This window comes from Biomphalaria glabrata, chromosome 15 (assembly GCF_947242115.1).
Source record: "Biomphalaria glabrata chromosome 15, xgBioGlab47.1, whole genome shotgun sequence".
Classification (NCBI taxonomy): Eukaryota; Metazoa; Mollusca; class Gastropoda; family Planorbidae; genus Biomphalaria; species Biomphalaria glabrata.
The window spans coordinates 3,428,061-3,443,674 of record NC_074725.1 but is presented as its reverse complement, the minus strand read 5'-3'; the positions used below and the strand labels follow the sequence as shown (position 1 = coordinate 3,443,674).

At 37.4% G+C, this 15,614-nt stretch overlaps 2 protein-coding genes across 2 annotated transcripts; both read left to right on the top strand.

Annotated features, from left to right (window-relative positions):
• Positions 1–280: 280 nt before the first annotated feature.
• On the top strand, positions 281–4,816 carry LOC106051522 (uncharacterized). Its single transcript, XM_013206701.2, has 2 exons — positions 281–377; positions 2,062–4,816. Exon 2 carries the CDS (start codon positions 2,073–2,075, stop codon positions 4,173–4,175), a length of 2,103 nt encoding a protein of 700 aa, XP_013062155.2. The 5' UTR covers positions 281–377; positions 2,062–2,072; the 3' UTR covers positions 4,176–4,816.
• A 2,289-nt stretch (positions 4,817–7,105) lies between these two features.
• On the top strand, positions 7,106–15,097 carry LOC106061003 (uncharacterized). The gene is made up of 2 exons (XM_056013187.1): positions 7,106–7,273; positions 9,631–15,097. The coding sequence occupies exon 2, from the start codon at positions 9,812–9,814 to the stop codon at positions 11,456–11,458; it is 1,647 nt and encodes a 548-aa protein (XP_055869162.1). The 5' UTR covers positions 7,106–7,273; positions 9,631–9,811; the 3' UTR covers positions 11,459–15,097.
• The last annotated feature ends 517 nt before the right edge of the window (positions 15,098–15,614 follow it).

The window sequence follows — 15,614 nt, the reverse complement described above, 5'->3', positions numbered from 1 at the left end:
CTAGCAGTACTGTCCCTTGTCTATCGACAGCCGTTGACCTGTGTGATTGGCCTGAGTCGTGTGTATCAGTAGGCCGTACACACATTAACCCTTTCAGTCCGCCACTGGAGTTACTACAATATGTCTGATCTACTATGCCCTATAGATCGCAACGTCTGAGCTTTACTTAACTATACCTAAACAAATTCAATGGTCAAATCCCAAGCTTTACGTTTTGTACTATACAAATCACAAGACGAAAGCGAAAGTGAAACTTGTTTCCAGGAATGAATTATTAACATTTGAACAAGGCAGTTCGTAGCATTAGCGAAATACGAGCGCTATAGCGAATTGTCGTTCCTATTACGTGGTTAACTATTGCATAGTTCTGATACCAGGTAATATATTGTTGTTGTTTTTTATCAATAATTTGTATCTTGTTTTCTTAAAAAAAAGGCTGAAGAAGAATTTTTTCAACAGGAACTCTTTTAGACCAAATTTTATGCTGTCGAGTTATTAAGAACAAGCTCAGAAATAGCAGCATGAACCTTTAAAGTTTAAATTCCACTCTGAGCAAATAGATAGTTATATAGACTTTGGCGTAACGCGGTGGTTGAGTGTTAAAGCGCTTGGCTTCCGAACGGGGTCCCGGGTTCGAATCCTGGTGAAGACTGGGATTTTCAATTTCGGGATCTTTGGGCGCCTCTTAGTCCACCAAGCTCAAATGGGTACCTGACATTTGTTGGTGAAAAATAAAGGCGGTTGGTAGCTGTGCTGGCCACACGACACACTCGTGAACCGTGGGCCACAGAAACAGACGACATTGACATCATCTGCAGCGGGTGTATGGGATTTTTTTTTGTTTCAATTTATTTGCGCCTACCATCTCCCCTTTTTCAAGAAACAGTACATTGTAATTTAAAAAATAGAATGCACTCAATTATAAGAAAATAATACAAATAGGCCTAATGTATTATCTAAACTAAAATATCTCCAATATAGTCAATAACTTTGCGTCTACAAATTACTATTATTTCTAAAAACCAAAAAAAAAAAAGGACATGCGACATTTCTGCCATAGAATCAAATTTTTTAGACAATTACGTTAACAGATTGGAGGCGCGGTGGCTGAGTTGTAAAGCGCTTGGCTTCCGAACTGGGGGTCTCGGGTTCGAATCCTGATTTTTAATTCTTACGATCCGCCGGCCAGACAAGATCTCAAATGAGGAACTGTGGCAAAGGACAAAGCAGCAGCCCATTGAAGTAGATATCATTCAGAGACGATGGAGCTGGATAGGTCACACATTTCGCAAGCCTGCATTAAAAACTTGAGACGGGCCAATATGCATGTCAAATTAAGTCTAATATAGAAATAGACATTTGCCTGCTCCAGGTAAAACCTACTCGAATCCAAGGTATTGAGATAAATGGGCAGGAAATAAATGCAGGAGGCAGAATTCAGGGGCGTAGTGTGCAAATCGTGCGCCCGGGGCAATATACTTTATTGGCACTCCCTCTCATAACATTTTCTAGTAACATCAAATCGAAATATAGGCTAATAAATTTTAAAAAAAGTATAATAATAAGATTAGAACGTATTACCAAACAAAAATCTCACAATCATTTTATTTTTGGGGGCGCCTCTCTCCCTCAGGGTAGTGCCCGGCGCCTCGTGCCCCCCTTGACCCCTCACTACGCCTCTGAGGCAGATTCACCTGCCGCATTGGGAACTGCTATAATAAAATCGAAATATCCCTAGTCCTCACGTAATATAAGTTTTTTTTTTTGGTTTTGTCTTTTAAGCATTTTTTAAATTCCGTTCAGATTTATGTGCCCTGTAGATTTTTATAACAATATAACTTTGCATTCAAATGTATCAACTCTCACTAAATGAATATCTAGAAGTTTTAACAAAAGACCTAAAGAACACCAGAGACAGTGCTGTGAAATGTTATATTAAATGCTACTGTTCGACTTACCAGGCACATCAGCTATCAATACGGTATTTGTTGCTTTCATTTCTTTGAATTTGTCGTAACATAGTAATTTCAAATCATGAAAGGTAATTTTATTATTTTCCAGATTATAAAACTATGGTGATCAAACGACAAGTGGCCTACGGCATTGTCGAAGGCTTGAGTGTCTTCTGGAAATGTGAAGAACTGCAAGATTTTACTGTCACACTTGGAATAACAAAGTTTGGGTGTCATAGGTTTCTTCTGGCAGCTTGTTCTGGGTTTTTTAGGAGACTTTTTAGATACGGCATGAAAGAAACTGAATTGAAGTGTGTGACAGTAGAAGACATCTCTAGTGAAACTTTTGAGTTGATCCTGGAGACTCTGTACACTGGTCATGATGTTTTGACTAATGACAATGTCACTAACATCTGGGAAGCTGCACACCAATTACAAATACCATTTGTAATCACAGAGTGTGAAGAGTTTGCTAAAACATCATTGTCCTTGTACAATTACATTGAATATTATAAAATTGCCAAACGTTTTGAATCCAAAGAAGTGTTAGACATTGTTTGGGCTTTTATTTTGAAACACGCCTTTCATTTCTTTAAAACTGACTTCTTTTTGGAGATGAAACTTTTGGATGTTTTAAATCTGATTAAAAGTCAAGATCTTGAAACAACTTCCGAAGATGTCGTAGTACACGCCCTGCTAAAGTGGTTGGAATTTAGACCTTGTTTGACACTTACAGAATCTGAAGGTTTAACCAAATCTGAATATGCTACCAAATCTGAAGATTCTACCAAATCTGAATATGCTACCAAATCTGAAGGTTCTACCAAATCTGAATATGCTACCAAATCTGAAGGTTCTACCAAATCTGAATATGCTACCAAATCTGAAGGTTCTACCAAATCTGAATATGCTACCAAATCTGAAGGTTCTACCAAATCTGAATATGCTACCAAATCTGAAGGTTTAACCAAATCTGAATATGCTACCAAATCTGAAGTTTATTCCAAATCTGAATATGCTACCAAATCTGAAGATTCTACCAAATCTGAATATGCTACCAAATCTGAAGGTTCTGCCAAATCTGAAGATTCTACCATGGATTTTGGGAGGTCGATCTTTAATATGAAAAGAAACAAAGAAGGTTGTATAAGAAAACAACACCTGCCTGATTTGTTGTTAAATACAAGAACCTGTTTATTAAGTCCATCTTGTTTGGAAATGTTGATTGGTCACCCACTGGTTAAAGAAACAAAAGCAGCCACAGACATTATTATCAAGTCTATAATGTACCAGGTTAAAGTTGGTCAACGCAATGAACAATGGCCGTCTGGGGCTATTTATAGAAGCAACGGAAACTATGTTAACATTGCCATCACTACCTGGGAAAATGCAATTGGAGCAATGCAAATCAAAGCGTTTGCGTTTCTATCAAAGAAATGGTTCAAACTCCCTGATTTATTTAGCGGATCGAGTGTGACATTTATTGCTTATGAAAAGTCGCTCTATGCTATTGGTCAATCAATTTCTGTTGAGGATGAAATGTTCTCAGGTTTTACCTCAAGAAACAAACAGGTATTCAAGCTTTCAAGTCACAATTGGTCAAAAGTCAATGTTTCTTTAGGCGTACTTATCAAACCATCTGCTGTAGTGGTTGACGCTTTCATTTATGTCCTTTCGCCTGAAAATAAAAAAATATGGCAGCTGGATCCAGCAACAGAAATATCTATTGAAAAAACTGATTTACCTTTTGTTCCGAAACTACGTCACGTGGTAAGCTATGAGCAATTTATCATTGTGTTTTATTTGTCAGCTAATGAAGACAAGACCAAGGCACTTTGTTTTGATACCTCACAAAATACTTGGACCAGTATTTCTGTTTTTAATCACCCTACAACAGGCATGATTAGTTTTAAACATAGCTGTTCAACATACCTCCTGCTTAACAATGGGAATCTTTACTTGTTTGAGTCACAGCCTAGAGACTTCCAACTGAAATATTTGGCCAAACTTTGGAGTTGTGAATGGTCTCTTCATGGAGCGGTCGCTATAAGAGATGAAATCTACATCTATGGAGTTAAATCTGAAGCTTTAAAAGAAGATTTCCAAAAACAAACTTCATTAGAAGGCATTTTTAGTCAAATAGTTTACATGGAGAGCAAGGATACAGTGCCATCGACATTTAAACCAGCAACATTAAGCCGAGAAAGTTTAGTTGAGAAATAAAGTTTTACTTTGGATACTACCTTTGCGAGGCAAAACTTATACCAATTATTAACATCATGATCCTATGTGTTGATTGTGCAATAAGAGTTTGAGACGTTTTAAAAATCACACACAAAAAGAATTAAACTTAATGCCAGCGAAAATAATATGAATATGAAATGATTTAGGAAAGTAAGAGACCTGGCTGCTCTATCGAAGATATTTAAGGCTTCATCAAAGGTGCCTTCGCTCCAAAATGGGCATACGCTGGCAAGACTACATTACAAATAACCATGTTCTGCTGGAGGCCGTTGTGGACAGTAAAGAAGGACTTATTACCATTCGGCAGCTGCGCTGTGTCGGACACCTATCCAGCATTTGAGGTAACCGCATGCCAAAGGCGATCTTCTTTGGCGAGCTTAGAGGAAGACGGTGTAAGCGCTACAAAATCAACTCTGGCGCCATTTCGTCCTCATTGGCATAGAGGAAAGTAGCTGGCAGATGACCTCTGACAGAGACAGTTGAAGAACTCTAATAAAATGTCGTGGGACACATTTGATTATTATTATTATTATTATTATTATTATTATTATTAGAAAACTAATAAGCTTCACCTATTGAAACGATATCTCTAAATAATAAAATATATAGCAAAATTGAAATGTTGAATAATTTTCACGAGAGACACTTGTCCTAAGTGGAATGACTCATTAAGTTAGATATTGTACCTAGATGTAACCTTCCTGCGGTACACACTGTGGCTCCTGGGGGTGGGGTGGGTGGTAAAGCGGATAAGCAAAAGTGATACTAGAATTACGGGCCGAAAGCAAGAGTGCGTGAATGTGTCTGGGGATGGGGCGCTATAAAAGTTGGCCGTTCCAAATCAAGTCAAAAGACTATTTCAGAGAACATCATGATGCACAGATTAAATAAAACAAATGGGGGTTCAAGTGAAAGAGACCGAGCCGCTTCACTGTAATAGATACACTAATTCACGGACCAAAAAGTATATTAGGTTGATAGTTAAAATTTGGCCAATTTGATTGGAATTTGTAAAACAAAGGGAGGGGATGTCCCGGACATTGTAAACAAAATAAAGCCTGGATCAAATCAACGGGCGTGGCCGGTGTGTAATGCTAGTCTTGTGTATAGCAGGTATTTACCAAAAAATCACTAATGTGAGTATCAAGAGAGCTCCTAGACAATCAAACACAAACATTTAGTACACCGTCGTATGTAAAATTTAGCTGGATTATAATAGGAAATAAAAAAGACTGCAATCAAAATAGAAAGACTACTTTGTTATATTCAAGAATTAAAAATAATAAGAAATAAATAGCAGGAGTTTGAGGAAATGCCGAGGGCTATCTCTTTGTCCTTCCATATAATTAAGTTTTGAAATGGCTGCTGTGGACTGTGCAATTCGGGCCAGAAGTTCAGGTATTGTTCCCTCATCTGAGACACTTGTCAGCTTTTCCCCTCCAATATTGATGCCCTCCCCCTTAAAGATCCGTTGGCTATTGGTCATAATGTGGCTGTTTTCGGCATACCATAAGCTGCAGAAGTCTTGTTTATGCGCATCACCAATTCAGCTAGTTCTTCTTCTTCTGTCCCTGCTAGGCCATCAATGTTATCTGCGAAGCACAAGTTAGACATTCTTTTGCTTCCAATGCTAACAGTACCTTCATAGCCCTCGAGAGCATCTTCCAATATTCTTTCAAGGAAGATATTGAAGAGTGTTGGTGAAAGCAGGCAGCCCTTGTCTTACTCCAACTGTGGTCTTAAACCAGTCCCCAATGTTATTGTTGAAGTACAGCGCACTGGTAACCGCCTTGTAGAGATTCTGTATAACTTTCATCATGTTTTTATTTACTTTGTACTTTTCCATTGTCGCCCAGAGTGTCCCATGTCCGTTTAGTGATTTGTCAATCCTGTTACATGTACCGTAATGGCTTGCGTTATTGGTTCGTAAATAAGAAAAGAAATGACATGGGAGGGGAATACACACTATTGACACAGAATCATAAAACAAGAAGCTTGGGGAGGCTAAAGTTCTACCGAGGTAAGCCAAGCCTTGCCAGGTAGTCAAGAATATAAATACTAGCAATTGTCAGCCTTGGGAATATAAAGGACTTGTGATGCCTTGCTGCCAAGCCCAAACATTGGAAGTCAACCCTAAGGAAAAATCAGGAGCCAGCGACCTTTAGACAGATTGAAGCTCTTAGTGCGATAGAGCCAGCGACCTTTAGGCAGCTTGCAGCCCTTAGTGCAATGGTTCCGATCTTAGTTAATGCCCAGGCAGGCATCTCATTTCTCAGATATATGGCTGTACAAGTGGAGTTCTTCCCCTTAGATAAGCCCTTTCTATGCTAAGTATTTTTTTCTATTGTGCTTGTATGGGACCTATTACAAATAAATGGTCTACATTTTACTATACACTTAGCGGCCTTTTCCCTGTCTTGTTATGTACTGTTTATTTAATTTATATATTATATTATAGTTTATATAGAGATTTGAGTTGTAAAAAAAAAATGTCATCCCAACATTGAAACATGAAGGATTCACCTTTGTGTCACTTATGCTTACGTTTTTCTATGACTTTTACAACAGTCAATTCCCAAGAACTAAAACTCAGTTATGCATTTACTTCCTCCTAGAAGCTGTTTTCATATGCTAAGAGCTTGGGAAATCCAAAGACGGCCTGAAATCCTAATGTTGACATTGAATTTAAAAACATGTTGTACAAATAAAATCTTTAACATTTTTAAAATTTAAAAAAAAAAGGAACTATAAAATGTTCATGAAATTAACTCTTTCATCCCTCGTGAACAAATGTTAAAAGTTCAACATAAATCTCCCTAATAATATTTCCTTATACAAATATTGCGTTAGATGTCACACTAGCTAACATATTGGAGGGTGGAGAATCAAAGTTATGCCCCTTCTCCCCTATCGACCAGGCAGTACGTTTCACATGACTTAAAATGAAAGTAAAACTTCCATCTCTTGTTTCTACGAATGAGCATGCTACACATATCTAAGGTAGCACAGAGTAGCAGCCTGATATCTGTACACAGGGGAGTTCTACTTCTTGTTACGTGTTCAGATTATAATACCAGGTAAAACTATTCTTTTGATTCATACATTTCTAGGTAACTAAGACTCCCTATTACTCATTGTGTACATGTTTTCTTCTAGATAAACGAAAAGATAAGAAATGTATTTGTTAGTTAGTAAAGCTTTCTTTTTTACCAGAATTGATATTACACCAAGTTTATGATACAGACATTGTCTACAATAGATATTCAATGTCTTCTTCTCTTGATTGTTATGCGAAGAGTTATTAACTTCATTAAGAACACACAGAGAAATAAATGCATAACTGTTTAAAGTCTGAACGACCGGATGTCATCTATTCAGTATAATTTCAAAACTATTGAACTTACATTGACCACACGAAGACAAAACCATTGATTTTACTGGATAGATATTACAGCATACTTTTGTTACTTTTTCTTTATTTCTTTTGTAAAAAATTCTTATTTATGAGTATAAAAATAGAGTAGAAAAAGACTGCATTATTGATCCTTATTGCTTGATCACAAGAATTCTCTTTTTTCAATTCAAAACAATAACACTTCACACGAGAGAACGGCGTAACACACAAGAGAAGTTCATTGAGTCACTACACACAGACGTCTTGACCTTATACATGCTTCTTAGTCAACAAATAGCGCTGATACAGTCTGACAGAGTATGAAACAGACTAGATTTTGTATCGCTCGATTCCAGCCTTGGTGGGACAGAAGTGACCCACATCTCACCGACCTGGCGTAGTCAAAAGTGACTTAGCTGAGACATTTTAAATTAGAAATTCATTTTAATTGGGTAGGGTTATGAGTGTCTTTTCGATGCTCTTTTAATAAGACGCTGTGGAGACAGATCTGCAACAGCTTGGGGTTAGGGCGTAGAGACGAAAGACCAATGAGATCTGAATGGAGGGATGTGGGAAGCGTGGTCGAGAGGCTAAGTGCGCTTGAACTTAGCTTGTCTTGGCTACCTAGAAGGTTCGACACCCGACTCGGGCAGATTTGCGTTTACTGAGCGCCTAAAGGCAGCACGGAAAACCAACTCCTAGATATCCCCCTCCCCACTGGTCCATAAATGAGATTGGACCAAAGCGCTCTGAGCATGCTATAAGCATGAAAGTAGCGCTATATAAAAGCTATAATAATAATAATGTGTTGAAGCAGGCCAGAGCCAGAGCCAGAGCCCTCCATGGGCTGTACCACCACAGGGCTGGATGGGTGGATGGCCAACCGGCGCAACAGTTGGACTGACACGTTGCCTTGCCAACAAGTTATGACATATTTTATCAGATTTATTATTGTCACTCTGAAACATTAGTCAAGCTGTTCTTGGAAGTTTAAAGCTGTTAAATTTTTATAAGAAAAATAGCCGATGTGTGATTATTTTGCCATATTTTCTACAGAGTCTTACCAAGAGCAGGAGGCGCTATGGTTGAGTGTAAAACGCTTGGCTTCCGAACCGGAGGGTCCCGTGTTCGAATCCTGGGATTTTTAATTTCGGGATCTTTAGGGCACCTCTGAGTCCACCAAGCAGTAATGGGTACCTGATATTAGTTGGGGAAAAGTAAAGGCGGTTGGTCGTTGTGTTGGCCACATGACACCCTCATTAACCGTGGACCATAGAAAAAGATGACCTTTATATCATTTGCCCTATAGACCACATGGTATGAGAGGGGAACTTACCATGGGCGTTTACCGTTATGAATAGCGTTTGTCTGAATTTATTCCAGCAAACTAATCCATTTTAGAATAAATCACAAGTGCAATGTACACATTTGTAACTTCAATCTAAGGCAATAGACAATAATCCATATTTTCGATGGTCTTATGCGACCCCTGGCAATTGGTCAATCGACCCCCAAGGGGGTCGCGACCCACAGGTTGAGAACCCCTGATCTAAGGTTTTAGCCTGTTCATTTTTAGATTGTTCGTTTTTTTTTAAAGCATTGCTTGAACTTAAACTAAATACTTGAGTTGAGTACAGTTTATAACCAACCCTGGCGTAAGCACATATGCATCTTTGTTTGATGCAGAAAAATCAAGTAAAAAAAAATTTACTTTGTAATCATATTTTCATAAGTTTAAATATACCGAAAAATAATATTTTAATATTTCCACATTTCCCTATTTTTCAACATACAGTAGCTCTCCCTCCCCCCACCCCGAGGCTTTCATTTTAATCACTAAACCCACTTTCCACTAGTTAAGTACCCTTTTCAAACCTTGCGATCTATAAGGCAGCTGATGTTAAGGCCATCTGTTTCTATTGCCAGCACAACGACCAACGACTTTACTTTCCCCAACTAAAGTCAGGTACCCTCTTGTTATTTTTTTTTCACGGTTTAACTTTTTGTTACATTAATTAAATCATTAATAATATTTTCCAGGTTGTAAAGCCATGGTGATCAAACGAGAAGTAGCCTACGGTATTTCCAAGGCTTGAGTGACTTCTGGAAATGTGAAGAACTGCAAGATTTTACTGTCACGCTCGGTACAACAAAGTTTGGGTGTCATAGGTTTCTTTTGGCAGCTTGTTCTGGGTTTTTTAGAGGAATTTTTAGATCCGGGATGAAGGAAACAGAATTAAAGTGTGTGACTCTACAAGACATCTCAAGTGAAACTTTTGAGTTGATCATGGAGACTATGTACACTGGTCATGATGTTTTGACAAATGACAATGTCATTGACATCTGGAAAGCTGCTCATCAGTTACAGATACCATTTCTAATTAAAGAATGTGAGGAATTCGCTCTAGCAACATTGTCTCTGGACAATTACATTGTTCGCAGGTTTTTTGATTCTCACAAAGGCATAGACATTATTTGGCCCTTTATTCTGAAAAACGCAAACGCTTTCTTCCAAACGACCAAATTTTTGGAGATGCAAGTTCCGGACGTTTTGAGATTGATTCAAAGTCAAGATCTTGAAACAACTTCAGAAGATGATGTAGTGCACGCCTTGTTGAGGTGGGTGGAATTTAGACCTCGCCAGCAAGATGAAACTTCTGAAGATTCAGACAAGGAATGTATGTGCCAGAGTTCTGGTGAGAAAAGAATCAAAACGGACTATACTAGTTTCGAAGCATTAGAAGCTGAAAATCCAAACAAGAATAAAACTAAGGATTTATATGATGACGAGAGAGTAGAACAGCTTCCTGATCTGTTGTCTAATACAAGAACTTGTTTACTGAGTCCAAAGTGTTTGAAAATGCTGATCAGTCACCCACTGGTAAATAAAACCAAACTAGCCACAGACATTATAATAGATGCTTTATTTTACCAGTTGCAAGTACGAAAGCACCATGGCTATTGGCCACGTGGGGCTATCTACAGAAGTAATAGCAACTATGTTAACTCTGCTGTAGCTATACGCCAGACTGAAGAGACTATACAAATAAAAGCATTTTCGTTTTCAACACAGCAATGGCTTCCACTTCCGGATTTGTTTAGCAAGTCGAGAGTTAATTTTGTTGCTATTGATAAATCTCTATATGCTCTTGGTGAAACAATTGCAACTGTTCAAATCATAACTGATTTCTCGGAATCAACCTCTCACAGCACCAAACAGATTTTCGAACTTACAAATGGCGCTTGGTCAGACGTTAATGTCTCATTTAAAGTACCACCCGAATCATCTGTTGTGGTGGCTGACGCTTTCATTTATATACTTTCATCCACAAGCTGTCAGGTCTGGCAGCTGGACCCAACAGCCAAAACGTCTATTCGAAAGACTAATTTACCTTACACAGCGTCAATATCTCACGTGACAAACTGTGATCAATTTATCCTTGTATTTTTTATCATGGCAGGTGAAATGGACAAAGCAGCTGTTAGTTGTTTTGACACGTCACAAAACACGTGGGAAAGACTCGATGATTTAAATGGCCCTGCTATAGGTATGATTAGTTTTAAGGAATCCGAATCAACTTATCTCCTACTGGCCAATGGGAATCTATTTTTAATTGAGATACTGTCTAACGATGTAGAATTCAAATATTTGGCCAAACTTTGGAACTTTGACTGGCCACTTCACGGAGCAGTCATTTTTAGAGATGAGCTCTACATTTATGGAGTCAAGTCTGACGCCTTAAAACAAGATTCCCAAAAACAAACATCTTTAAATTTCAATTTCAACAGAATAGTTTACATGGAGAGTGAGGACACAGTGCTATCAACATTTATACCATTGACATTAAATCGACAATGCATAGTGTAGATACATTCGTCACTAAAAAGTGTTGTTGCTCTCAGAGAGATCAGACGTAAATGAGTATTTCAGAGAATTAGAACACATTGAAGAATACTGTAAAGATAATTTTTTATTATTAAATGTAAAAAAAACAAAGAAATGATAATCGACTTTCGTAGGGACAAGAAGGAAAATGATATTGTTTCTGTAGCTGGAGAGACTATTGAAATTGTTCAAACCTTTAAATACCTTGGTACTATCCTAGACAATAAACTAAATTTTACTGCAAATACTGATTATATCAGCAAAAAAGGGCAGCAAAGATTACGACTACTAAGAAAACTGTCCTCGTTTAATGTTAGCGAAAAGGCCTTGGCTATGTTTTATCACGCTCACATCTGCAATATTTTAAGTTTCAATATCATTGCCTGGTATGGCAATCTGAGCATTAAAAATAAACTTAATAGAATCCTAAATGCTGCTGGCAAAATCATTGGCAAAAAACAAACCCCATTTGGGCAGTTGTTTGAGACAAACATCTATAAAAAAGCTAACAAGATCCTCGAAATAAAGAATCAACCTTTCTGTCAGGATTTTGTGATTTTACCATCACAAAAGAGATACAAGACACCGATAGCAAAGACAAACAGACACAAACACTCTTTTGTTCCCCTGGCAATCAAATCATTAATTAAGAACAATCTGGTATAAACTTTGTCACATGTCAATTATGAGTGAGTCTGGTGTGAATGTACACTTTGGTTTCTTATAATGTTTTTTTGTTTGGTGTAATGCACAAATTGTAAGACAAATTTCCTTACGGATAATAAAGATTATTATTATTATTATTATTACATTTATATGGCTTCATAATGCATCATTTAAAAGATCACACAAAGAAAGTGTAATCGATTCGTAGAATGATCTGCCGGTGGTTTCTGACCAACAAAACATTGTTTATGTGGATCGGAAAATTATTCAGCAAATCCAGAGAGTGAGCTTTTTAAGAATATTCTTATAGCTTTTACAAACTCAAACTCCCGCTCCAATTCGTCAATGGGAAAAAACACTCCACTGAAAATTACCGGCTTTATTAGACGGGTAAACATTGACAAGGCTGCTTTCTTAACATGGCTCAAAGCAGGTCATCTCTACCCTGAAACTGAAGGCTTTTACAGCAATACAGGACAGAGTAATTAGGACAAAAAATATACGAGAAGCATATCCTGAAACTCAATATTGTAGTCAAATGCCGAAAATGTGGATGAGTCAATTGAGTCAATAGAACCCATAATGGCTGGATGTTCAGCCGTATCAGAATCTGCCTACCTAGATTGTCATAACCAACTTGCAAAATTAATACACTAACATTTGGCTTTATTGACATCCCCGTACTACTGTCTTTAAGAAAAACGGGAAAAAAAAAGAAAATATGGGAATCTAGGCTTCGAGATTAAGCATTTATGGAAGTTACCCAAAATAACAATATTCCCCATTGTTATATCAACCGAGGGGATAATAACAACTGACCTCACAGCTACCTTCAAGGCACTTAACATTCCTAGAAAGATTCTCGTTGCCTGTCAGAAGGCGGTACTGCTGCAGACCTGGCACATCACCAGAAAATTCCTCAGTGGAAACTGTTAAAAGACTACAATAAATTTTGTTTCTCTTTAACGAAACTTGATCCTGGCAGTGCCAGAGAATTAAAACTCGTTCGTTTCTAACATAATATATTATTATTATCCATTAGGAAATTTGTCTTACAAATTGTGCATTACATCAAACAAAACATTATAACTATAGAAAACCAAAATATACATTCACACCAGAATCACTCCAAATTTACATGCGAAAAGTTCATATCGGATAGTTTAATTTTATTTAATGATATAATTGCCAGGCGGACAAAAGAGTTTTTGTGACTGTTTGTGTTTCCTATCGGTGTCTTGTTTGTAATAATAAAATAACAAAATCTTAACCCAAAGGGCGATTTTTTTTTAATTTCAAGAATCTTTTTAGCTTCTTTATAAACGTTTGCCTCAAATTGCTGCCCAAATGGGGTTTATTTTTTGCCAATGACCTTACCAGCAGCATTTAGAATCTGTGAAATTTACTTTTTTTTAATGCTCAGATTGCCGTACCAGGCAGTGATATTGAAACGTAAAATATTGCAGATGTGAGTGTGATAAAACATAGCCAAAGTCTTTTCGCTAGCATTAAATAAGAACATTTTTGTAAGTAATAGTAATCTTTGCTCCCTGCAACATCAGCGTTTTTTTATGATGGAGCAGAAAGAACTATCTGATTGAGAATCATTGGTGTACAAAATGAATCACAAGACAAAGAGCTGAGAATTTGATTCTGCTTAAATTGTGCCGATCTTCTTATCTTATATAATACAGACGTAACTTCAAAAAAGAAGATGATTACGTACTACGCGTCATGCATTTGGTCATGCATATTATCTATTTGTTGTATAGTGGAATTATTTCTCTATCTAATTAATAGCGCCGCGTTTATCACTAGTTGATGACGTCCTCTGAGTGACTTTTTATTTTATTGTGTAGGCTAGGGGAATGATCTCCCCTTGTTGCTTAGTCATTATTTCTTGTGACGTAGAGTGATAGCGCGTTATGACTTTCGTCATAAATCGTCTGTTCCCTTCTCTCCATCTTGTACTGTAGAGACAAGTTGTGTCAAGTCTCAGTGTTAGACTCAGTGTCAGTCTCAGTGTTAGACTCAGTGTCAAGTCTCAGTGTTAGACTCAGTGTCAAGTCTCAGTGTCAAGTCTCAGTGTTAGACTCAGTGTCAAGTCTCAGTGTCAAGTCTCAGTGTTAGACTCAGTGTCAAGTCTCAGTGTCAAGTCTCAGTGTTAGACTCAGTGTCAAGTCTCAGTGTTAGACTCAGTGTCAAGTCTCATTGTTAGACTCAGTGTCAAGTCTCACTGTTAGACTCAGTGTCAAGTCTCAGTGTTAGACTCAGTGTCAAGTCTCAGTGTTAGACTCAGTGTCAAGTCTCAGTGTTAGACTCAATGTCAAGTCTCAGTGTTAGACTCAGTGTCAAGTCTCAGTGTTAGACTCAGTGTTAGACTCAGTGTCAAGTCTGAGTGTTAGACTCAGTGTCAAGTCTCAGTGTTAGAATCAGTGTCAAGTCTCAGTGTTAGACTCAGTGTCAAGTCTCAGTGTTAGACTCAGTGTCAAGTCTCAGTGTCAAGTCTCTGTGTTAGACTCAGTGTCAAGTTTTAGTGTTAGACTCAGTGTCAAGTCTCAGTTTTCAATATTAAGATTTCAGCTTTAGTCTACAGGACTGAGGTCTTCATCCAGTCTGTCTGACGTTTCAAGTTTGTTTTCACGAGTCTGAGGTTCCAGATTCCAGGCTGCGGGTTGCTGTGTCCAGACCTGGTGATACAGTGTGAACTATGACCTTTTGACTAATAATCGTCGGCGTCGGTGAACAGTATCTGAGCCAGAAGCTAGATCTACGGGGATTACCAGCTGTTGTCTTGAAAGTTTATGTGGACAATTGTACTGAACCCTAAAATTATGGTGATTTTTCATATCATATTATATGCACTTATATTTGCTTATCATTTCATAGATCAGATGACATTATCATTTGTAAATATATCATTAGATTAAATTCATAATTTTATTTAAATCATCATACACCTCGTTTATTAATTTATGTATAACAGAGCGTGTATGGTGTGACTGTCGGGCTGAACTTGGGCCTAAAATATTACATCTTTTAATATAAAACACACATTTGTAATTCAAAATTACTGTAATACATAAACACATTAATATTTAATAATACTTTAGTAATTTCATTCAACAAATACCTGACACTATCTGATTGAGAATCATTGGTGTACAAAATGAATCACAAGACAAAGAGCTGAGAATTTGATTCTGCTTAAATTGTGCCGATCTTCTTATCTTATATAATACAGACGTTACTTCAAAAAAAAAGATGATTACGTACTACACGTCATGCATTTAGTCATGTATATTAACCAATGACTTAAACTCTACCAAGTCACTGGTTTTCCTGGCTAGCTCAGGCAACCCATTCCATGCTCTAATAGCACTAGGGAAGAAGGAGTATTTGTACAAATTTGTCCTAGCATATGGGACGAGGAATGTGCCTTTATCTTTGTTTCTTTCAGAGTATTTTATTA